At 35.9% G+C, this 24,797-nt stretch overlaps 1 protein-coding gene across 2 annotated transcripts in view; it reads left to right on the top strand.

The window, feature by feature from the left end:
- Nucleotides 1-23,736, top strand: part of TRPS1 (transcriptional repressor GATA binding 1) — a 240,868-nt gene extending 217,132 nt beyond the window's left edge. For both annotated transcript variants that reach the window (XM_027771426.1, XM_027771424.1), the window contains exons 5-6: nucleotides 13,512-13,634; nucleotides 16,951-23,736. In XM_027771426.1, the coding sequence (XP_027627227.1) occupies nucleotides 13,512-13,634; nucleotides 16,951-18,012 (1,185 nt within the window). In that variant the 3' untranslated portion in view covers nucleotides 18,013-23,736. The remainder of the gene's footprint in view (nucleotides 1-13,511; nucleotides 13,635-16,950) is intronic.
- Nucleotides 23,737-24,797: the final 1,061 nt, after the last annotated feature.

Below are 24,797 nucleotides of genomic sequence, written 5' to 3'. Positions count from 1 at the left end.
ATAGTCAAGTTCTAAATAGTGGCTAGCACCCAAGATTAATTCTTATTCACAGTTTCCAAATCTGGAATAACACAAGTCTAAGTGAATCAAATTTATGTGTAATCTATAAATAAATATTTATTATTTTATTTTCTGTATATAATCTATGTGCTTGCATTATATAAAAGAAAACTATCTGCAGCTAGAAATGAGTAATATAATATACATGAAGGAATGTGATCTACAAAGCACTCCTTTATTATGGTCTAGAAATTTCCAAAGAGCACTGGATTCCTTCCCCAATTCCCACTTACCTTTTGGGCAAAAAAAAGAAAAAAAAAATCTGTCTTTGATAGATGGATCTCATGAAAGTGAATAAATCATCACCAAATAATTTATGCTTTTAAATCCTTAAATCTTTAGATTTGAACACTGTGAAAAAGAGACTAGAAGAGACAGAAAAATCAAGAGAAAGGAAAGAGGTGTTTATATATATTTTAAATATGTTATTGATGTGATAAACATTTTTTTAAGGGAGATTTTTGCTATAGGGTGCTTGTGCTTGCAAAGCGACAGAGAGACAGAAAGGTAGAAATCGCTCCCCGGGAGGAATGGCCATGCTGCAATCCCTTCTCCTCCATTCTCCTCTCGGGATCTTGGGCACACACTTATATGTACCCGATGTGAGTTTTAAATCTCCAGGTCTGGGACTCAAATGGCAGTCAACTATATGAAAGTCTAGTGACATCTCCATGTGATAAACTTTTTAGTACAGTCTCTATACAACCGAGCTTTTGAGTCACTAGCCACACATTTTGTTTTTAAGTTGAAAACATAAATGATCCTTTTTGGTAAGTTTTATACATATATTCATACACATGAAGCTATAGATACTGAGTTATAGATGTGCATATATATATATATATATATATATATATACACACATATGTCAAAAGTTTATTCAGTTACTGAGTATCTTCTAAAACAATATCTTCTGAGTTGTCCAGTATCTTCTGAAACAAAGAGAAAGAAGGAATTTAATAGTCATCAAAACTTGATTCATGCAAACAAAGGCATGTGGTAGTCTCTCATACATAATTCTATTTTTGTTGAGTATTTAAGTGAATTGAAAGACCTCTAACATAGTCATAAAAATAAATAAGTAATAAAAAAATTAAAGGTGTCAATGTTTTATTTTCCACCTAATGTCAGTACTTACTAGACTAGCATAATACACTCTGCCAGGTATGATATCACCTCATTTCTTGTTCAGTCTTTCACAAATAATTTACATGTAGTTACTTATAGTTATTATCAGAGCTGAAGAAAATGTTATTCTAACTCCACTTATAAAATATGACATTGCTTTAAAGAAAATGAAAATGAGTGATATCTCACTATGAGGTAGTACTGAAAATGTCTCGATAGATTAATTTATGTGAGCATGTATATATCTATATATGTATATATATATTTAGACCTATCTATCTATTTATCTATCTATATATATAGACACACGCATACAAATACATACACCAACATATGCCACTTCTATAAGTTCTACCAATTTCTCAGAAGCTTAACATGGTTTATATCTATTCGATCCTCTTATAGAATACATAATCTAAATGTGACCCAGACTTTGTTCATTTTCTTTTGCATTTCACAAAAGTGAAATTGTTTTCCATTTAAGTTCTATTTTCTGTAATGATGACTACCATTTATATTTTATAACTTAAAGTATATCCCTTCAATAACAACTATTTACTAAACATACAGGCATCTCTTCTTTACCTGTCATTAATTAAATGCCTGCTGTGTGCAAGGCACTGGTATTGAAATGGCTAGAAGAAAAATAAGGGCTTTCATCAGAAAAATCGTCCTCTGAGCTTGACTTGCATGTGTAAGCCATGGGAACCAGAACTCTTATCAGCCGTACCTAAATGCTTTAGAAAACAGAGCTATTTGGTGATGTGAGATGATTCAATGTATGAAAAATTAAAGCAAAGTTTGTATTATTTCTTCCAAAAGCTGAGCTTACACACTAATCACTAAGTGTCTTTTATGATGAAGAGTAGTTTTGATATATTTGGGATAAATTTGTAAATAGGAACTAGTGCAGGGCAAGTCATAACTAAGCCATTTTTGTTTGTTCTCTTTCTATTTCTTTCGTGTGTTTTACATTTTCAGCTTCTCCATGAATCCCTTTTCAAGTATTTTTATTTTAACAGCTTGGTAATTGTTTTCTTTTTTCATTATTTTTAATTCATATTACTTCCCAGTAGGGAGAAATGTTTCTTCAAGACAGATCACTTTTAAAAATTTACTGAATAATTTCTTTTTATATTTTACATCTTCTGCTGAGATTGTGAACAGTAGAACCATTTTCATTTAGGGAGAAGAACAAAACAATGTGAGCAGAAAAAGAATATAAACATGAAGCAGAGGAAGATAAAAGTTTTGAGAAGTCGCTGTGTTATATTTTCAGAGCCCCTCTCATGAAATAAAATCTCGCTCCCCAGGAGTTTTGTGTCTCAGGTTGGGCTTGCCAGCTCTTAGTATTGGGTTCCTAATTCTCTGCTTGATGTCCAAAATGTCAAAGTGCAAAACGATTTTAGCTGTTCTTTTTGGTACAGATGACTGAGGGTAGTCTCAAGAGTGCTTGATGTGATGAGGTAGTTCTTGCTTTGGTACACGATACAGTGTGATTAACAAACTCCAGATCACAGAGAGAACCGGGTGAGAGTAAGACTATTGAGCGCAGGTCCTTCCCCAAGACAATGTATTACCTTGAGCTAATACACTCACTGAAGGAGAAATATGTGTGTGTGTGTGTGTGTGTGTATACACATACATAAAACAAAGACAATCACTGCTTTCTTCTTGAGCAGCTGCAGCCAGTCCCACTAATGGATGTGCAAAAGCAGAAACTGGCAGCATAAGGTATGTGTTCGTTTTTACAGATGGTACCGCAGACAAGTTGGTAATTGAAAAGGAAGTCGTGTACGTGAGCTATTTGACTGGGGGGACAGCCTATTACAGGACTTTCCTGTGTAATTGACTGGGTGAGTTACTGAAGAGCCAGCTTTCCCATGAAAGATTTCAGTTATTACAAAATTACGTCATTATCATAAAGGAAACTCAAAATTCCAAGTAGTCTTTTAAAAATCGTGTTATTGAAACTTTAAAAATCAACTTAGATGTCTCTGCACAGTATTTCTAATAAAGAAATGATCTGCTCATGAAGGGTTTTAAACCTAAAGCAGTCACAGAGCTCTTATTTCAAGAAGGATCTTCCAGTTAATGACAGAATAGACTGTAGGACACTTATCCATGGGAAAAAGGTGATTTTTTAAAATCTGTAATTTTATGTATCTTACAAAATCGAATAAAAATGATGACATTTTAAAATGTTGTATAGATTCCAAAATTAGGTGAAATTTAGGTTCATTTTCCTTAGCGTAATTTTTCCTCTGTGTGTTTGGAAGCCTTAATGACATGGTGCAAGAGATAATCTCAATGTAGTCTGTCAAGTATTTAGTACAGATTGCATATTCAGTTTGGGGCCTTTGTTGACACATTTGCAGATTTTTCAAAATTGTTCTTAATTTATTTTAATGTTAATATATTTAGCTTTTGTGTCCCCATGAGATTTTGTTGTTTAAATAGAAATAAGCCGTAGTTACCATCTTTTTTCTGAGCGCTCAAAATGCGGTGTTTTAATATTTGACTTGTGCTATATCCTGTCAACTTGATAGCCTGTGAAAAAGCTTAGAGTTAAGAATGCTTTTGTGCTGTTGTGTGAAAGAATGGAAACTCTATTCACATGAAAAAAAAAATAAAAAAACCATAAAAGTAAACTCCAGAAGTAGATGCAAAACATATACTTTCTTCTATCACATTGGGGAGAGTTTTAGAGATAATAATTATAAATATTTTTATATTAGCTGAATCTTGAGGTGTTGGGTAAAGAAAAACTCGTCTTTAAGAATAGGCAGTATTCTACCTTGAATAATGACAATACCACACGTCGCAAAAGTCCTGCGCCTGGAAATATGCAAATATATAAAGTAAATCTAATAAATTGTTACCTGAATACGTGTTTTTAAAGAACATGTCAAAACCCCAGCACCAGTTTTTCTGCCCATCTGTAGCCGTGTTGTGTGCAAAAGCAAACAGAGACCCAAGTTCACAGCGGCCCTCCCGTGTGGCAAGCAATGTAAGGGTCTAAGTAAGTGGTGTCACCAACTTGTGCTTTTAAGTAGAGGCTTATTTCTCATACATTTTTTTTGTTTTGACACAACAGGATCAAAACACATGTACTGTACCCATCCTCCCTCCCCACCACTGCCTCTCCATCAGCCAAATGTTCTGTTCCTCTGGCTATGACTGTATCTGTCAACCTCAAAACAACGCGTTGCCATATCTGATCAAGGATGAGTCATTTCTTTCTGGTGCCTCAAACCTTGCATAATTTCAATCAGCTGTTACAGGGTGGCTTGAGAAGATAAGGGTTCTTCAAAGCTAGGCTATGGTGAAATATTTTTGGTAAAAATTCCCCAGTTCTGAGGGGGACCTGGGTTTGTAATTTAGCCCTACTACTTAGCAATTGGAAAATGTTTCTAAGCCTCAGTCTTCTCATCTGTGAAGTGAAAGCCATAATAATAGTAATACTCATCTCGGATCATTTTGAAGACATCAGATAATGAAACTAAACTTCTAGAGTATTATCCTACACATCCTAGATGTATGATGATTATTATGGAAGGGGAAAAAAAAAGTAGTGAAAACTAATAGTAGGGGGAAAAAAAAGTAGTTAAAAAAGTAGTTTAAATAAGTAGATAATCAATGATCTGGATTCTACCAGAATTGATGGTCAGATAATTGATGAAAAAATGCTTTTGAGAATACAGTCCTCTCATTTAGTCTCAATTCAGATACCAGGAAGTATTTTGTGACCCTTGCTAAGTCAGTGAAAGAACTACTCTCAGTCTTTTATGTCATCAGTAAAAGAAGGAGAATGATAATACCTAATAATTCACTTTATAGCTAAACTGGAATAATGTGAAGAGTTCTTAACCTTGAGATCCGTGGGCACTCAGACCCATACAGAATCTTTGGATACATTTTGTGAGAGGCATAGTTGAACATCCTGGAGTTATTAGTAAAATGTTTTACAAGTTTACTTTTTCTGGGTAGAGCATCATAAATTTTATCAAAAGAGTTACGACTTCAAGTGTGTTAGGAGCCACTGAAGAACTACTTAAGAATAGCAGCATTTCATATATCAGTTATTAACTGTTAGCTAATTTGAAGAAAATTACTATTATTTGGTATTTCATATTTCTCCCAAAATAACTATCATCATCATTATATATTATAAAAGGCAGCCCTACGCAGATGCTATATAAAATAAATGCATTTGTCTCTTCAATTAAATGTTTAAAGTGAGGCCTTTGCACATTATTTTTTTAAATATATGTAGAATAAGTGTGTATCACTGACATTTGTATTTTTTCATAATATGAAGTAGTCTCACATTAAGAGGGTTTACTAAATATATTTCATGAACAAATATGAAATAAATTTATTGAAAGAATCAAGTCTTACATTCTCAAGCTGAAGTTTACTTAGGAGGTGCTAAAATCATTTAACAGTGCTTCCAAAAACGTCTTTTATTATATTTTTTCTTTTCAGTGTCAGATTTTGGCATAGAAGAAAATCCCTGTAGAGCAACTTCCCAACCATTGTTGTAGCTGAAGGAAAGGTGAAAACAGATACATGGTGGCAGAAATAGAAGCAGTGAGAGACTTGAGTAGTTCTTTTGACAATAATGACTTTCACGTGGAATGAAAAAAGGCAGTGCAGACATAAATTTTCAACGGTATTTTTAGCTATCCAAATGCATACTTCCTATAAAAGCAGAACATTATTACAGAAACAGTATGGGTTTAGAATGCCAAAGATTTGTGTTTTTCTAGTCCTGATTTTGTTATATAATTCATGTATGACTTTCGATGTTTGGTTTGCCCATTTACCAAAGATACAGCAAGTCAAAGAAGAGAGGAGTCCCTAGATCAGTGTAATGGATTTTATATCTGTGTAATAAATTTCAGAAATCTTCAGATTTGAAGAATCTGTGTGAACAATTTAAACTATGAGATATACATTGCGAAACTTGATTTTTTGCTATCTCACTCCAGCAGTCAGCAGTTGTATCTCAGAAGAAATGGAGCTAATGTGTTAAGCATACTAGAATTACTTGATATATTGAGCAATCTCTGTTTGGTGATGTGTCAGTGGGTTAAGTCTTAGGTGCATTTGTAGCTAGGTACACTGTATGATTACTAGAGTATGTATTGCTTCATGTCCTGGAACAGAATTTGTTCCACTGCCCCTAGCCAGGGATGTCAGTTTAGTTTACACTGATCTCCATTATCATTGCTGATGTGTTAAGGAAGTGGATTGAATAAGCAGGGTAAACAGGTTTTGTTTCCAAACTCTGAGATAGGTGATTGTAAGATGGGTGCTTGGCTGATCCTTACAGAATCTCTTCAGTTTTCTGGCAAGAAATCTGAGGGCAAAGAGGACTATTTTAAAGCAGGTATAAACTTGCTATATAGCCCATTTCAACTGATTCTTTACAATTTTATTTGGAACAAAAGTCAGCCAGTATATTGGTAACTATTGCTTTATGTTGGCAGAGTTCTAACCCAACTCTTGCTAAACTATTGGCCAACCTATGCTTCTGGTAAAATTCTGGCTGTTAATCTAAAGATGTTCATTACATACTGCCATGTAATTTTAAGTTGTTTTAGCTGCTGCATTCTGCATATTCTGTAGGGTCTACTGTGTTTAATCAGTAACCAGTTAATTCTGTTTTGGGGGAGGGGGGAAGGATGTGGCCTTCTCTGTCTCTTAGTGGTGAATAATAGTAGGACTAAAATAATAATCATCATCTATTCAATACGTTTTGAATGTCTAGTCTCTAATAGTCATGAATATAGTACTTAACTCATGTCAACTCTTTCGGTAATTAATAGGGCAATTTATTGATAAGATATTATTACTAATGATGCAATAAGATACTATTACTAATGAGTCAATAAGGTACTATTACTAATGAATCAATAGGCAAGTGTTAATTTGCCCTTGAAGTGATTAGACTATTATCTATTTTTATAAAGGACTTCAAAGAGGAAGCCCTTTGATGATTAGGTAACTTTTAACTGTTAAATGAGATTCATTCAGGGGAAATACTTTGATTTCTTCAGAAGTTTTTATATAGTTTACCTGTCTTAAACCATCAACATTCATACACAATTTCAGTTTGTGCCACTTCCTCTACACGTTTAGAATGTGCTTAGCATAGTGTGCTAGAAAATGCAAGATTTCAGACCATGTTTTTCTTATGTATCACTATAACCCCAACCTCTAGCACAGTACCAGGCACATGGGAGATGCTCAATAATTAGTCCCAGAATTAAATTGAATTAAATTTATCACTGAAATGTTATTACTGCAAAATCATACCAGAAGGTTCTATCATAGCCATCTGTGCATTTGCCTAAAATGAAGTTTGCAAAGGATTCTTGATATAATCGAATAAACACAGAAAATATTAAAGAGTTAAGAATATTTGAGGTAAATCCAGACTAACAACATGAATATCAAATTTCAGATTGATTCGATTTAAAACAGCTAAGATATAAAACCATAAAAAATGTGAGTAAATACTCTGCCTATCAAGGCTTGTTATGTAATTACATGGTTTCAGTATGGTTCTTATTCATAGAAAACTATTATAAAAGGTCATTTCTGCACAAATTCCTGTATCAATGAAAACTTTCAGTATCTTAGAAAAGAATATCCATGTCACAAAATGTTAAACCACTTGAATAAATAATTCAATCAAATTAACTTTTTATTAATCAGATGAAATCAGTTCTTTGTTAATAGTGAAATTTGAAAACCTTAAAATTTTCATTTTTGGCTAATTTTCAAATAATAAAATAAGCAGTAAACACAACTAAACCAATTTAAAGTTTTTTTTTAATTTACATCAATATTTAAATGTTGATCAACACATGTGCTAAGACTCAGCTCAGTGTGATATATAATTAACTGAAGAATTAAGCCCCCTAGAAGTAAAATTTGAATTAAAAACTTTGAGAAAAATTTAACCATAGCAATACTCATACAGTGAGCTAGCTATGAACCCAAAAACCAGAGATGTTTTGTTTTAAAAAGTCATGGTATGGTGGTTAAGGCACTGGACTCCCACATGGCCAACCACAGTTCAAGTCCTGGACCTGGCAGGAAAAATATTATGTTGGATTTAAAGTATATGTATATTAAAAGATAAGTACACTGTTTTGTATTTCAAATCTTTTTTTTTTTTTTTTGGAGAGGTTTTTGCTATAGGGCGCGTGCGCTCACCAGAGAGACAGAGAGAGAGACAGAGAGCTAGAAAGTGAGAAATCACCCCCCCAGAGGGGATGGTCACGCCGCAATCCCTTCTCCTCCATTCTCCCCTCGGGATCTTGGGTACGCACATACACATGCCCGGCGTGAGTTTTAAGCCACCAGGCCCGGGACATGAACCGCGGTTGACTATGTGGGAGTTCAGTGTGATAATTGCAGGTTTCCCTTCTTTCTAAATTTTTTTTTTTTTTTTTTTTTTTTTGGAGAGATTTTCACTGTAGGGCACGTGCGCTCGCCAGACAGATAGAGACATAGAGACAGAAAACAAGAAATCACCCCCCAGGGGGGATGGTCACGCCGCAATCCCTTCTCCTCCATTCTCCTCTCGGGATCTTGGGCACGCACGCACACGCGCCCGGCGTGAGTTTTAAGCCACCGGGTCCGGGACACAAACCGCGGTCAACTACGTGGGAGTCCAGCGACATAACCATTACGCTAACTGCTGGTTCCCTGTATTTCAAATCTTGACATAGATAATTATCCAGATTCATTACCTACATTACTGTTTTGAAAATTAATACTGTATTTTAATAAAGTGGAATATGGAAAGGAAACAAGTGATCTAAACATGTTGCAGTAATGATTATTGAAAAGCACTTTCTAGGCCTATCACTGGCCTCAAAACCCCACAAACTGAACTCTATCATTCTACTTAAAAAAAAAAAAAAAATAGGATAACAGAAATAATATGGAGGAAGCATGATCTATACTCTAGGTATAGTAGTCAAACTATTAAAACCTCAAATTAAAATAAATAATAATTATTTTCTCGAATTGTTGAGTCCAGAATTATTTTCACTTGAGCTGACTTGCATGGAGATGTGCGTTTTCTAGCAGCTTTCTTCTTCTTCCAGACTCTGTTGAACCCACCTAGATGTAGAAGGTGCACACAGAGAAGTTCAGAGGGAGAGAATACTGTGTGACTTTAGTTATGTAAGTGGGCAGCTTTTCTGTAGCCAGAGGGAGAGTAAGATTACTGTGCGTCTCTCAGAATGCTATTGGTGATACCTACTACCACTTTTTCCTATCCCTTCCTCTCCCAGCAGGGCACTTATCTGTATGACTCAAAATTCTCCCCTCTCCTCCACAAGGTCGTTGAGCTACAAACAATCTCCCCACCGTGGGGGGACCAGCAGATGGTGTAAGTCTTACATCACTGGACTCCCATGTAGTCAGCTGAAGCTTGAGTCCCAGACTTCAGTGACTTTTGCCTTAGGGCATGTGTGCTTGCCAGAGATGAGAGACAGTGAGAGTAAAAGTAAGAAATCACCCTTCTCAGTGAATGGCCATGCCGCAATACCTTCTCCTACAGTCTCCTCCTGGGATCTTGGGCACACACGCACACATGCCCAGCGTGAGTTTCAAGGCACTGGGTCTGGGACTCAAACCACAGTTGGCCACATGCGAGTCCAGTGATGTAACCATTATGCCATCTGCTGGCCCAGAAAAAAATAAATTTTAAATAAAACAATATTCATTGATTGTTAGGAGACATGATTTCTGGCCTTACTACCTTAACAAGCACAGTATAAAGGAGAATGACAAAGTATTTTAAAACTCTGCCTTGCAGGATGTACTGTGAATGAAATATGGTCTTTAGTGCTTTTCTTTTTTTTAAATTAAGGGCAAGCTTATTTCTTAATAGACAAAAAAAGATTTTTTCCTTGTCTTCTTTTGGCAACACACTGCTTCTCTGCACTGGATTGGGCTAACGCCGTTGATAACTTCAAAGGAAATGCCATGCTGTGTCCAGCCAAGTTACTTGTACACAGCGTGACCAGGTTAGGGATCTCTTCTCTATCGTGGTTTAGAGAGAGATAATTCTGTCTCACACAGCTGAGGACAAGATCTACTTTTCCCACCTACTTTGCTGCTTATAGAAATTTCAAGTGCACCAAAAATTAGGTCCTACAAGGCTTACCAAAGTGCTAAATTTGTTTAGATGGGAGGTAACTTTATGTATAAAATATTTCTCACCTACCTCCTACTCTCCACCCCCATGCAAGTATGTTCCTATTGAATTCTGGGTGTGAACACCTAGATTTTTCACTCTGACTCAACTTTCCATTCCTGTGTTTAATAAGATTGGTACAAATGAAATAGATTTGATAAGTCCAACTGTACCTCAAATCTTCAAAAACAAGATTAAGAGGATGAAAACCAAACTAATCAACTATTTTTTTCTCATACAGAAGAAATGACAGTTAGGTCTCCTCCACAAATGAGCTAGCATATTGAACGTTTACTACAGGCCTGGCACGGTTGTAATTGCATCTCTTAATCTACACAATACTCACAGTGGCACATACTGGAAAGATGGGAGAAGCTTAAGCACTGAGAGGTTAAATAACTTGCCCATATTTGCACTTAGTAAAGGGCAAAGACAGGTTTCAATACAAGTAGTCTGACTCTTAAATTTAATTACTGACCTCCATGCTAGACTGATCCTGTTAGTGAATTCAGAGTACCCCAATGTATTTAAAATAAGTTACAGTTGGAGTCAGTCGGTAGTGCAGCAATAATGCAACATTCCGGATGCCGGGCCCACATGGGCAGGTCCCAGGTTGCCACCCTACGGCCTTACACAAGGGTCTATGCCCCTTACGTTCACATGCTCATGATCCAAACTGGGAGGCTGGGGTCCTTGTCGGGGGGTACCTCTTTCTCTCTCTCTCAGAATAAATAAATAAACTTTAAATAAACAAAATATGGCCTACCTATAATATAACGACTTTTATAGGAGTTTTAAGAGCTGCTTAAAGCAAGGTATGCCTGTGGAAACCGGTGCTGTAATTTCAGGATTTTCCCTCTAATGAAGGGCATTTTCCTTGCAAGAGAATTAAGCACCAAATTGTGCAAGGGTTGAAATGCTCAGTGAAATGAGGATTACACCCACTTTGGCATGCTGTGTCAAGCACCCAGGGCAGAAGGAAAGAAGAGCAGGCTGGACTGAATGGTTACACGCACATTTGAGCCTCGGCCATATATGTGGGTTAGTTTCCAAATGGACATTTAGAGTGCCTTTACGTGGATCAAGTTGGTGTTTATTGCCAAACACGTTATTTAGATTTAGGAAAATGACAGATGGCCCCAGAAAAGCTCCACATTTATAACCCTACTAGGCTTCCTAGTTTACGCAGATAAAGGGAACCCCAGAATGTTTGCTCTAAGAGTTCACTGATTTTTCCAGAGGCAGCAGCTTCTACTTTTCCAGTAGGTCCTCGTTGGGACTTGCGGACTGAGACCCAATATTTAATGTTGTTTCTGTTGAAATGTACAAATTGATGATGCCCTCCTGGTTCCGACTTGAGTGGGGGGAAGCGAGACAAAAAAAGGGAGCCAGAGATTATCTTTGTGAAAATCTAGCTTTTATTACATCACCTAAAGTAGCACAACCTGCTACACTAATGAAATCGTGTTCTTGGTTTAAAAGGGCAATTGTTAGCCTGACTTTGTGCTCACTAAAAACATTCCCCCAATCTTGTTAAGTTATTGCTCTCATTTCAGATTTTTATAGCTGTGCAGCTTACCAGCCCTCATTTCTTTACGTTTCATTCATTTTCCTTGTATTGATGATTAATGGAGGATGTCGAATGTTAGAGTGAGCAGGCATCAGCAATTGCAAGATCATAATTAGTTTAGCTGACGAGGGCCTCTGATAGCACTCGCATCTGGATGGAAAAATTACCCTATAGGGAACTGGCTGCTCACCAGGTCTTTTTAGTGATACATTGTGAAACACCCGATGAATCAAATGCCCTTTCAATGCCAAGAAAGTGTTCCAGTCTTGAAGCCAAAATTATGTCTGCAGAAAGCTTTCCATTTGAAATGTATCAGAGTACAATTATAACCATTGTATTTTCTTGGCAAGGATACCACTGTTCTACAGTATGGACTGGAGTTAAATAAATTGCCTAAATTTTATGAATCCCTGAAATTTTGACATATAGCGTTTGTAATATTTAATTCACAATAAAATTAGATTCCAGCAAGACTTTTTCCACTCCTTATCTAACATGCATATTTTATCATTAAAGGCTTTGCTTCCTGGAGAAAGGAGAGCTAAGCTGCAATTCAGGCTGTCTTTTTTTTTTTTTTTTTTTTCCGCGGCAAGAGAATTCCATTTCCTGCCTGTTAGTATTTGTGCCTTCAGACACAGCCTGACTTTTGTTTAAATGAGAAGTTTAATGGAATCATTACTTGATAGCAAGAGTGAAACAAGCAATCCTAATTATCTACTTCTAACTATTCTTAGGTTAGTTTTTAATCTGGTGATTACAGAATTCAAGCCACTACAATCAATTTATATAAAAACGCTTGTGATTTCCAAGTCTGAGTCAAATAAAATAAATACATTGCAATTGATGGGACGATGCTGTCTGGCTTAAGCAGGCACCTCGTAAGGATTATCATCAGTAATGCTGTACTGCTCTTTGGCAGAAGTTTTATTGGTCCTTTCAGCTTTACAGAATAGGAGGTGTTCTCTTTTCAGATTTTACAGTTGCAAACAAAAGACCAGAATCGAGGAGTATCGTATAGTCTCTTAAATACCGACATCGTACGAATGTCATACAAAAAGACACACACTGGGTTGAATTTTAAATGGCTTACATGGTGCATTTATGCCAGGCTTGACTACATCTTAAAGCTCAGGTAACAATATGCACCACCTTTTCCAAAGTATATTAAACATATTGCCGTGTTCTTGTCTTTTTGACTTTTGTTTTGACACTTTTAAAAGGTATATTTTAAGGTTCAGCATTTAGGAGTCATCATTAAAGGCACAAAACCCAAAGTTCAAAAAGTTAAAGCTGTTCTTGTGAAAAGCCTTTGGTGTTCCACACACCTCATCCATCACTGTAGGGTTAATTATAATGAAAATCAGTGGTGCCTATTAAACACAATTGAACCTGACCTCATTATGGGCAGTGTGGTTTTATACTGTCATTGTTGCTAGTCTAAAGACAAAACTCCTGGGTTGATTTGGTCTAACTTCACTGATCATGTGACTCACCTCTGACCTTAGGTTTTTTTTTTTCTCATTTCAGAGGCGTAGAGGCTCGGGTGTTTTTTGTGCCAATTGCCTGACCACAAAGACCTCTCTCTGGCGAAAGAATGCAAATGGCGGATATGTATGCAACGCGTGTGGCCTCTACCAGAAGCTTCACTCGGTAAGAACTTATTTCACTGCTTCAGAAAAAGCTTTATGAAGAGTGCTGGCCGCCTCTGTGGCGTGATATGTCCCATTCCTTGGCTTGCAATCCTTGCCCCTGCGGGGTCGTTTAATACAGTCACTTTGAGTGCACATGTGATTTATGGTCAAAGGGGCTTAGATGTTATGGGGATATAGGTTTGAGATTATTAGTAATGCACTGTGCTTCTTTTGATATAAAAGAGGAAAATGATTGATTTCTGGGAACGTCACGTAACAGACAGTTGAACTAATGGTTATTCAGATTTGGTGGGATTAATTTAAGTGGAAAAGAGAAACCTTGAAAGTTTCAAATATACACAAAGAGAAAAGAAAAATAAAAAGGGTTGGGGCTCTCCTATGCTCACTGTAAATGAGAGGACAGGGAAAGAATGCTTGCTTTCCAATTTACCTTTGGAATTTGCAACTGGCTGCTGGCAGGAGGGGAGGACAGGCAGGTTCAGGGGTACTGGTCTGAACAAGGACCAGAGAATGCCACGTGCATCTCTGCAGTGCTTCCAGGACGGTGCTTGGGTGAGTTTGAGGTGAGATACTGGAAGTCCTGCATGGCAGACACGTGGAACTAGAGTAAGGTGCTAAAGTGCTATGTATTTTAAGATCTCCAGCTGGCTTTGGATCAGGAGAATCCTTCCAATGACTTTTTCTTAGATTTTAGGTGGAATTCTGTAATAACATTTTAACAAATCTCCCTATCTGAATAGGCATTTGTCTTCCTGAAGGATTTTATTGTTTTTTTTTTGTTGTTCTGTATTGTTTAAAAAGTTTATCTGTGCACAGAAGCTGACTTTAAAATAGGAATACCCAATTAAGTAAACAGAAATATATTTTTTGGTGCCTGTTTCCTTTTGTGTAGTATTTTACCATAGCTTTTAGCACAAGATAGTGAATAGATGACAGCTACAGGGAGTACAGTTTTAGATAATATGTCCTCATAAATGGACATTTGGAAGCACTCTTTAAAAAAAGGATGCTACCAATAATACTGTACAATAACTGTAAAAACGTTAGTTATTTGCATGTACGTTACAGAAAGATTACCCTCCACCCTCCTTACCTTTTTTATCCTTCACCATTGAAGCACAGCAATAAGTTTTCATTTAGAAGTACTGTCATTAATGGTTTGAATTGAATTCTGACCAATCATAGGCCAAAAACTAATTAAACTACTGTTCTCTTAGGTTATGATTATTTAACTTCTGGTATATAAACTAAAGCTTTTGAAAAATTATACCAGTATTCAACTCTCAAGAGCCAAGATGTTTTCAGTTTTGACTTTTTTTAAAAAAAACATAAATTGAAGTAAAGAGGGCCGACTCCATGGCCTGGTGGTTAAGGCACCGGGATTCCACAGGGCCAACTGTACAGGTCAAGTCTTGGACCCGGTAGTTTGAAAAACACACCAGACATGTGCATGTGTGCAAAATATCCCAAGAGGAGGGAGAGATGGAAGAGAAGTGACTGCACATGGTCATTCCCCATAGGAGCGCTTTCTCGTCCCCCTTTTTCGCTTTCTGTCTCTTTCTGACAAGCATATGCACCTTCTAGCAAAAAAAATACATAAATACAAGTTATGCTCACATTTCATGTCAAAGACTGCCGCAAACATAAGAAAAGTTTTAAAAAAGAATTCATGCAAATTTCAGGTTTCTTTCTAGTATAAAAATGAAAGACTGTATATTTTTAGAATAGTAGTGTGAGCACTTTGTAAGCCTAAACATTCCGAACCAAACAAGTGCACATGTCATGTCCAAGCTCTGTGGCATTTTCATTCTGAAACTCATAATTAAATGATGAATAACAAATGTGATATTTTTCTCTTCTTCAAAATACTTTCATGACAGCAGAAACAGTCCAAACTTTGTATGTATATTCTATTTAATACATAAATGGATATATTAAGCTGCACCCTTTCTAGGAATAATTCACGAATTACATATCAATTGTATTCATAGTTTATATAGAAATTAATTTTCTGATTTTAGTGATTATTTAGAAAAATCAGACTTTAGCTCATTTAAAGTCTTCTGAATTTATAATCTGTATGAACTAGTGTATTAAACTTACTATTTTGATTTTATCAATCAAAGTTATAGTTCTTACTGCAAGTGAAGTTTTTATTGTAGTTTTAGCCATGAATTTTAATCATATAAACACCTGTTGAGCATGTATATAAATACTAATCATGCAGTGTTCAAACTGAAGAAAATATTTAAGCTGAATGAAAGTTAGCATTAACTTTAAGTCGAGAGTATGTGGCAGACTGAATATGTGAATCAAAGCTATAGGTGAATTTAGATGTCCAACATAAAACTAGGGCTTCACCTGTTAATAAGTAAAATTCCCCACAGTGAATATAAATATTACCAAAGGACAAGAAACAAAGGAGACAGAAAAAAATTCCCTCAGATATGACTTTGATTACTGATATCTATCTTATCAATTCTGTTTTTCTTTGATTGTTTGTGCTCTCATAATATTTTATATTTACCTTTGCAGTTCTTTAGAAGGATGAATGTATTAGTCAACTTAAGCTACTACAACAAAATACCATAGACTGGGTGGATTAAAACAACACAGAATTTTATTTTCTTTTAGTACTGGAGGATGAGATCAGGGTGTCAACATGGTTGGGTTCTGCTGAAGGCTCTCTTACTGGCCTAGATAGCTGTGTTCAGACAAGATGGAGAGAGAAGGTTTTCTTTTCCTCCTCTTATATGACCATAGATTCTTGAGTAAAGGCTTCATTTTAAATTATTTCTTTTAACTCTAATCTTCTCCCAAAGCCCATATCTCCAGACATAGTCACATTGGGTGTTAGGGCTTTAACATGTGAATTTGGGGGGACCCAATTCAGTCTATAGCATCCATAAGTTTTCCACTGTTGTCATTATTCTAATTTCCATGTTATGGTGTTGACTTTTCCTGTGCAACCCAAAAGTAAAAAATATTTAGAAGAAACACGTTGCTTCTGGTAGATTTCTACACAGTTTGTCATGAAATCATACAATTCCAAAATGCATTGAGTTTGGAAAGGAGGTTTTCCAGATTAAAGTTCCCAGCACCACCTACAAAGATGAACATGACTTAATTAGGCTAAAATCCTGCACTTTGGTTACTTCCTCAGATCCTTCTTAGGGCAAAAGTAGATGATTTAGTAAATCTATAACATAAGACCCATCCTTGCTTTGAACTTAAGCATGGTCTATATTTTTGAGGAACTTTTAATGTATTTTTAAATGTCTCCTTTTTATGTATTGTGTGTGTGTTCTCTGCAGACTCCCAGGCCTTTAAACATCATTAAACAAAACAACGGTGAGCAGATTATTAGGAGAAGAACAAGAAAACGCCTTAACCCAGAGGCACTTCAGGCTGAGCAGCTCAACAAACAGCAGAGGGGTAACAGTGAGGAGCAGATCAATGGAAGCCCATTAGAGAGGAGGTCAGAAGATCATTTAACTGATAGTCACCAGAGAGAAATTCCACTCCCAAGCCTAAGCAAATACGAAGCCCAGGGTGCATTGACTAAAAGCCATTCTGCTCAGCAGCCAGTTCTGGTCAGCCAAACTCTGGATATTCACAAAAGGATGCAACCTTTGCACATTCAGATAAAAAGTCCTCAGGAAAGTACTGGAGATCCAGGAAACAGTTCATCCGTCTCTGAAGGGAAAGGAAGTTCTGAGAGAGGCAGTCCTATAGAAAAGTACATGAGACCGGCAAAACACCCAAATTATTCACCCCCAGGCAGCCCAATTGAAAAGTACCAGTACCCACTCTTTGGACTTCCCTTTGTACATAATGACTTCCAGAGTGAAGCTGATTGGCTGCGGTTCTGGAGTAAGTATAAGCTCTCCGTTCCTGGGAATCCGCACTACTTGAGTCATGTGCCTGGCCTACCAAATCCTTGCCAAAACTATGTGCCTTATCCCACCTTCAATCTGCCTCCTCATTTTTCAGCTGTTGGATCAGACAATGACATTCCTCTAGATTTGGCGATCAAGCATTCCAGACCTGGGCCAACTGCAAATGGTGCCTCCAAGGAGAAAACAAAGGCACCGCCAAATGTAAAAAATGAAGGTCCCTTGAATGTAGTAAAAACAGAGAAAGTTGATAGAAGTACTCAAGATGAACTTTCGACAAAATGTGTGCACTGTGGCATTGTCTTTCTGGATGAAGTGATGTATGCTTTGCATATGAGTTGCCATGGTGACAGTGGACCTTTCCAGTGCAGCATATGCCAGCATCTTTGCACGGACAAATATGACTTCACAACACATATCCAGAGGGGCCTGCATAGGAACAATGCACAAGCGGAAAAAAATGGAAAACCTAAAGAATAAAACCTTAGCACTTAGCACAATTAAATAGAAATAGGTTTTCTTGATGGGAATTCAATAGCTTGTAATGTCTTATGAAGACCTATTAAAAAAAAAAATACTTCATAGAGCCTGCCTTATCCAACATGAAATTCCCTTCTTTTATTATTCTTTCTTTTGATGAGTAGGTTACCAAGATTAAAGGGTGAGACAAATGGTCAGTGAGAAAGAATGGAAGATAGTAAACAATCAGTTTTTAAAACCTAGGAAGTCAAAACCATCTTGGCTAATGTATACTGGGGAAACCACCTCTAAGAAGTTACCACCATGCTGTAAATATTATGTTGGTAAAGAAAGAGATGAAAACTGTCCAGAATGCAAAAGGGTTTACTTGTTATGATATGAAAGCAGCATTGGGCTGGCCATTGGCCCATTTGCTTCCAAACCCATAAATTATTGCCCAATTTAGAACCATCATGAAATCCTAGGCAAATGAGGAGAAATGGAACCTCCGGGACAATGAAAGGAAAATGGTGTCCTCTCAAATCAGTTTCCTCTCAAAGATCATGTTTCAAATTTTGAACTAGAAATGCGAGCTGTGCTTAGGCCTGGTGAGAGAGCTGCAAGGGAATTGACAGATGGTGGCACAATGGTTTTGGCCAGCCTGTCTGTACATGCACATGCACATCCTCTCTGATATTTTCATCCTTTAGATGTTCAAATACTCAGTAGTCCTTTTGTTTGCAGTTTAGGTTCATTTTGTCCAAATATATATCCATTTGAAAACAACAGTATGTCCTCGATGCTTCCGTAGTAATTTTATTTTAGCCAGATATTTCTTTTTTGTATGTTTGGGTTTGTTTTTTAAGCCTCCTGTTGGTCACTAATCTCACTTGGCACATCATAACTACAGGAATCCCCTCAGTTCAAAAGAATAGATGGATACAAATGTCAGACCATGGGTTTAATTTGTCTAGAATACATGGCATTTCTCCACCAGGTAACCTGCTGTATTTATTTATTTTCTTTCGGTTAATATAATTTCCAAACTTTGTGGTCAGGCAGTGTCTAAGGTTACGTTACCACAGACTGACAGTTGGTATATGTACCAATCAATCCCTTCATTAGATTTATACAGGTTTAGTTAAGTAGCATTAAATAGGATTCTTAGAATTATGTCTTCATAGTACATTTAATACTTAAGGCTTTGTAAAAACTATCCATGAAGGGAAAGCTCCTCAGCATAACTGCTCAGGGAAATAGGGCTAAATAACTGAACATTAAATAATTGGTTAAAGGTGCTGTTAGTCGAGCCTCAATGCTTGCTACAAGGATGTATGTACAAGGACTGACTTTAATAATTTGCATTATATTGTCCCAACCAGTAGTTTATTTTTTGCCACGGAGATGTAGAAGATATTACAAGCTACTGGATGCACTGTCAGATTAACTTATTTCATTAAAGAAGTTGGGAGAACAAATAGGAAAAAAAACTTATTTTTCTAGTAAATATTAATGTATTACATTTCAAATAATGGTGCCTGACATATTGAATAATTATTTTCTACAGTGTACGTATGCAACAAAGATATTCCATCATGCATTAGAGTCAGTTCTGGCTCTGCCTAGCTGTTTACATTTGCAAATGTAGCAAACAAGGTAATGAAGCAACTATTTCTATTGCAGTAGATATCTTTTTGTGTGTGTGTATGTGTGTGTGTGTGTGCATTAAAGTTGTAAACGGTAACATGAAACAAATGAAAGTTCTTGATATTATGGTATGGAAAACAAGAAGGAAATGAAAAATATTTTTATGCCTACTTAGGAAAAAAAGGGTAGCACTATTCATTCCAAGTACTTTTTTTTTTTTAATTTTTAAGCTCTTAACTCACATTGTTATGCTTAAGATGATAAACATATATCCTCTTTTTATTGCTTTGTCTATGTTTCAGTTGAAACATTTCAGAAATTATTTTGATAAGTGTTGCTGGGGTCTGCAGCACTGATGTTTTTATTGCATTCTGTAGTCGCATTTGCACTTCATTTTTACATTAATTCGCAGTTGCTTCGTATTGTTTTATTTTGTTTGGGTTTTGTTTCTTTCTCACAGTGCCGGGTCTCTGTTTCTTAAAGTTGGATGGCAGGTAGACTTTAACCAATTCGTGACTGTAGTAGTGAATGAAGTTAAAAATGTCTTTTTGATGTTGTATTGTCATTTCCATTCTTGCATTTTTGTTTTCATGTTAAAAAGAAAAAAAGAAAAGGAAAAAAAAAAAGCAAGCGAAAGAAATCAGGACTAAGTCCTCTGCTTTGGTTTCATTGTTAAAGGGCCCTTTTCTGATCTCATCTGTTGCGTAGCTCTAATATTCACAAAAACTGAAATAAAGAGGTGGAATGAGGAGCTTTTGACACTCAAATTATATGATGTACCTTATCTTTCTTAGGAATGCTGATGGTTGCATCTCAAAATATACAGGCAGACTTGAGAGGTGACAATGAAACATCTGAGAAAAAAAATGGAGATTTCCCAAACAACAATATTTAATTTTCTTAGTAAAAAGAATAATAAAATGCACTATGGCAATCTTCAGGCAACATTATATGTGGACTGCTCAAATCAGCAAAATATCAGAAGTTAGGTTTACTTGGACAATATTACAGGTATTACTTTTTGGGCAAACTACTCCTTAAGCAATTTCTCCAGTGTGTCAGATGCAAATAGGTTTTTCACTTTTGGCATGTATGCCTTCTTTAATTTTTATTCATTTTTTTTTTCCTCAGACAAGACAGTAGTAATGACTAGCATTGGAAATTACATATCACTATTTTTGGAATATTTATGGTCAGTCTTCTTTGGGTAGAATATTCTTTGATAGCATTGAATGATAGATCTTATTCCATACTCCTTTATTACATTTTTTATATTCATTTTTGCTCTCATTATTATACATACGTTGATGGAGAAGAGGTTGGGCTTTAAAAAAAGATGAAAATTTATGACACTAAACACTCCTTATTTTTGAATTATTAAAGCCTTTGTTCCATTTTTCAAAATATGTTATAGTCTTTTGTTTGTTTTAAGATTTCTGAATAATTTTTTGTTAAATTGTGATTTTAAATGAACTATTCAGGTACTCAACTTTTTTGGGGGGGAGGGAAGACTTTTAGGATGATTTAAGAATTTTTCCTCTTAGAAAGCCTTCCCCTATGATGAAAACTACATGCCAGCTAAAATTGTATGCCATTTAAAAACTATAGTTCTTTTAAAATTACCTGTCTGTATTCTAAATTGAGCTCTGGATCAAACTTTAGGCCAACTCATGCATTTGCAGTCTTCCTGTTCTTCCACTTTCTCTCATCATCACTCACCCCTATATTTATTTATACTGTTGTTTGGGATAGAAACATCATAAAAAGCCAGCCCACCTCAGAAGTTGTGGATTGAGAGAGACACTACAGGACTTAGCGTACATGAGAAAAGCTTGGAGCTCGGAACGTTAACACATTAACTCTAGTTCAGAAGGAGAAGAGGGTGCCCAATTCTCTCTACATGACATATTGAGATGTTCTTTTTAAAAAATCAACTTTTAAGATAGTGATGTTCTGTTTTAAACTGTTCTCTTTTAGTAAAGGTAGATTTTAGAAAACAAGCATGGGGATTCTTTTCTAAGGTATATTAATGAGAAGAAAAAAGGTGATTATCTTTAACAGCTCTTTGTCAAAGCCTGTGGTAGCACATTATGTTTATGATTGCACATGTGCACATAATCTTTTACGATCCAATGCAAATACAGCTCTGAAAATATTAAATGCGTGTATATATATTAAGATGCCTAAGGGAATACATTTTTCTTAATAAATTGAAGAGTATCAAAACTTTTATTAAAAGAATTATTAGCCTTCAGTTGTGTGACCGCAAAACATCACAAAGTGACCTGTCTTGAGACCTGTGAACTGCCTTGCCTATTTAGTTAATGAACATTAATGCATTTCTAAAGGAAAATATCTGCCATCCAGCAGTGGAAACATGGAATAAAGAAGCCGATGGTCTGCTTCTGTGCTGTATACCAGCTTTTTACCTAAAGTTTAGATAAGCTCACAGCTACCTGTCTTTGGGTTGAGGGCCATGGCCGAACAACAAACAAACAACTCAAGGCATCTTTGGTAAGCAAGTAGATGAAAACTTGCTGACTGTCCTAGACATAGGTGCAAACTGAAGATTCGTAATGCAACCCGAATATGAAACTAAGTATGTTAACCAAAGGTAGGTACTATTAGGTGGAGTTCTATCAGCAGGCAACTGTACATGTGAAGAGCAGAGTCACACATCAGGACTTTGGAAGGCAGTTATTATTTTTCCAAAGAAAGACTTGGCTGAGGGCAGAGACGTGGTTTCTTTGCAGAGCACCTTCTCTTGTTTTTCCGCTGTTTGATCGAGAGCAGATTCGTGTGATTCCGATAGTGGTGCAGTTGTTTAGAAAGCATCCCCAGTTATTTGCAGTAATTAGAACCTCCAGGAGATGCCAGGGCAGAAGTGTGTCAAGACAGGTGTAAAGAAAATGTGAAATTCAACAGTAATTCACACATGGAAACTGGATAATGTACACTCTTGTGGTGTTCTCTTGAAAGGAAAGGTAGAGCTAAAAGCTGCACTCTGTCCTGCAGTAGAGAAGAAAGAGTTATCTTAACCATGAAAATAATGTTTAGCCATTGTCAGAGAAAAATGGTCCTTTAAAGCTCATAAGTTCCCAAACTGGATCTTGGTTTTAACCCTGGTCGTTTTTCAATATATGAACTGTAGCATATCACTTTTTCTTTTTGTGCCTCAGGTTCCTCAGCTGTAAAGTGGAAAAAAAATATATTAATAATAATATTAATAATAATAATGATGATAATGTAGTACTTGTTTGTAAAGCACTTTGAGATCCTTGGTTGAAAGGCACCATGGGAGTGCCAAGTATTATTATATGGCCAAGGGGGTTATTTAAACTCTGAGTTCCCAAGGGCCAGGAAAAGTTGGGGTCATTTTTGTTAAAGATGAGCTGTAAATATCATAACTAGACAGCCGATGGTGTTGACAATGAAGAGGCAAAACTATTACCAGGCTGATAATACCATAGTTTCTTAATGGCTACCAACAAGGCAAATATCACAATAACAAATGCCAAATTCCTTAGGGCAAACTATTTGACAACAACATGTATAATTTGGGGGGAGGGGTCAGGGTGGGAAACATCTCAAAATGCCAATGTAAAATTAACCTACAGCAATATTCACCAGCAGAAATGTCTTTCATATGGAATGATTTCATGTTGCTAAGAAAAAGAATTCAATTTGTAGTCCTGATTTGAATATTAGAATGTTGGCTATAATAGTTCTGTTCTTAAAACACATGGAATTTTTTCGTTTTATTCTATTTTGTTTTCATAGTGCATGTTCATTTCTACTCACAAACATGTTCTTGGTGTATTTCTTATGCAAACAATCTTCAGGCAGCAAAGATGTCTGTTACATCTAAACTTGAATAATAAAGTTTTACCACCAGTTATACATAACAGTGTTGGTATGGTTTATATGGATTCACTTTCATCCTTGTAGCAATAGGAAATACAGACCATTGTAACATATAGATAAACTTGATGAACAGAAATGGTGAAATCAAGTCACCATTTTAAAAATATTACTGAGTGATAAAGCCTGGATTATCTTAATTTGACTTGTTTTTGCTTTGCTTTTTAATTTTTTTCTTTAACCAATCAATTCTTATTGATAGATTTTGTGTACAAAATTATGCTGGTTTCTTTAGGAAACTTAACAATAAAAATTGTGTTTATTTCAAAAACATTTATTGAGTATCAAGTATGAGTGTTGAGTATTGGGTAATGGTTAAGTTACAATAAGTAGAAACTCCTTATATTTGAAGTTTAACTTACTCAGTTCAGCACACCCACACAACTATGATGTGAAGATCTGATATGGTGTCCCAGAAAGCTTAAATTAATAAATATATGTTTGTTTGCTTAAACACCTTAAAATGTGGATAAACAGATTATCATTGCAATTATTTATTTATTTATTTTACTTAAAATGGAATTAATAAGAGCAGATTTCCTGAATGATGATCTTGAAGGTGGGAAAAGGCAGAAGAAATGCAAGTAGGAAGAAGACACAGGACGATGCACCTAATATTTTTGACCAAAAGGAAAAACAAAAAAAGTATATAAAGTATATAAATAATAGAACGCTTTGGAAGAATTGTTTTGAGTGTTTTAAAATAATATCTACCCTTTTTTTTTTTTTTGCACAATCTTCATTTCTCATTAATGTGAACCCCAAATAAGAAGCAAATCATTTACTTTATTTTATTTTTCTTTCCTTCCTTTTCCTTCGCCTGTATTTTGAAAACAGCTGATAGAGACTCTTTGAAGGACTTTCATAACAATAATAAGCTTGTTTCACAGCTGGAGGCAACGTTCTTGAGATAAGAGTGTAGTAATAACACTTAATGTGATTTCTTTTCCTTATATAGAGTTTGATTCTTCTATTAGGGACCCTTTTTCAGATAAAGTTGGGTAAGCTTTGTTCTCACCTAGGGCTGTTAGAATCCCATTAAAGGAGAAATACATATCCCTGGGCTATTTATCATTGTTTCAGAGGAGTGGAGAAAGTGAATCACACTGTCTTCCTCATCTTTCATTCTCCATCTCTCTGAGGAGAGAACAGGGGTCAGAAACTCATTTACACAAGAGGAGCAGGCAAGTAGCCTTTGTGGATGAGGTCAGCTGAGCAGACACTGGGAGCTGGGAGGT

This window comes from Tupaia chinensis, unplaced genomic scaffold (assembly GCF_000334495.1).
Source record: "Tupaia chinensis unplaced genomic scaffold, TupChi_1.0 Scaffold000032_1, whole genome shotgun sequence".
NCBI classification, from domain to species: Eukaryota; Metazoa; Chordata; class Mammalia; order Scandentia; family Tupaiidae; genus Tupaia; species Tupaia belangeri.
Note: the sequence above shows the minus strand (reverse complement) of the source record. Positions and strands in the feature narration are given on the sequence as shown.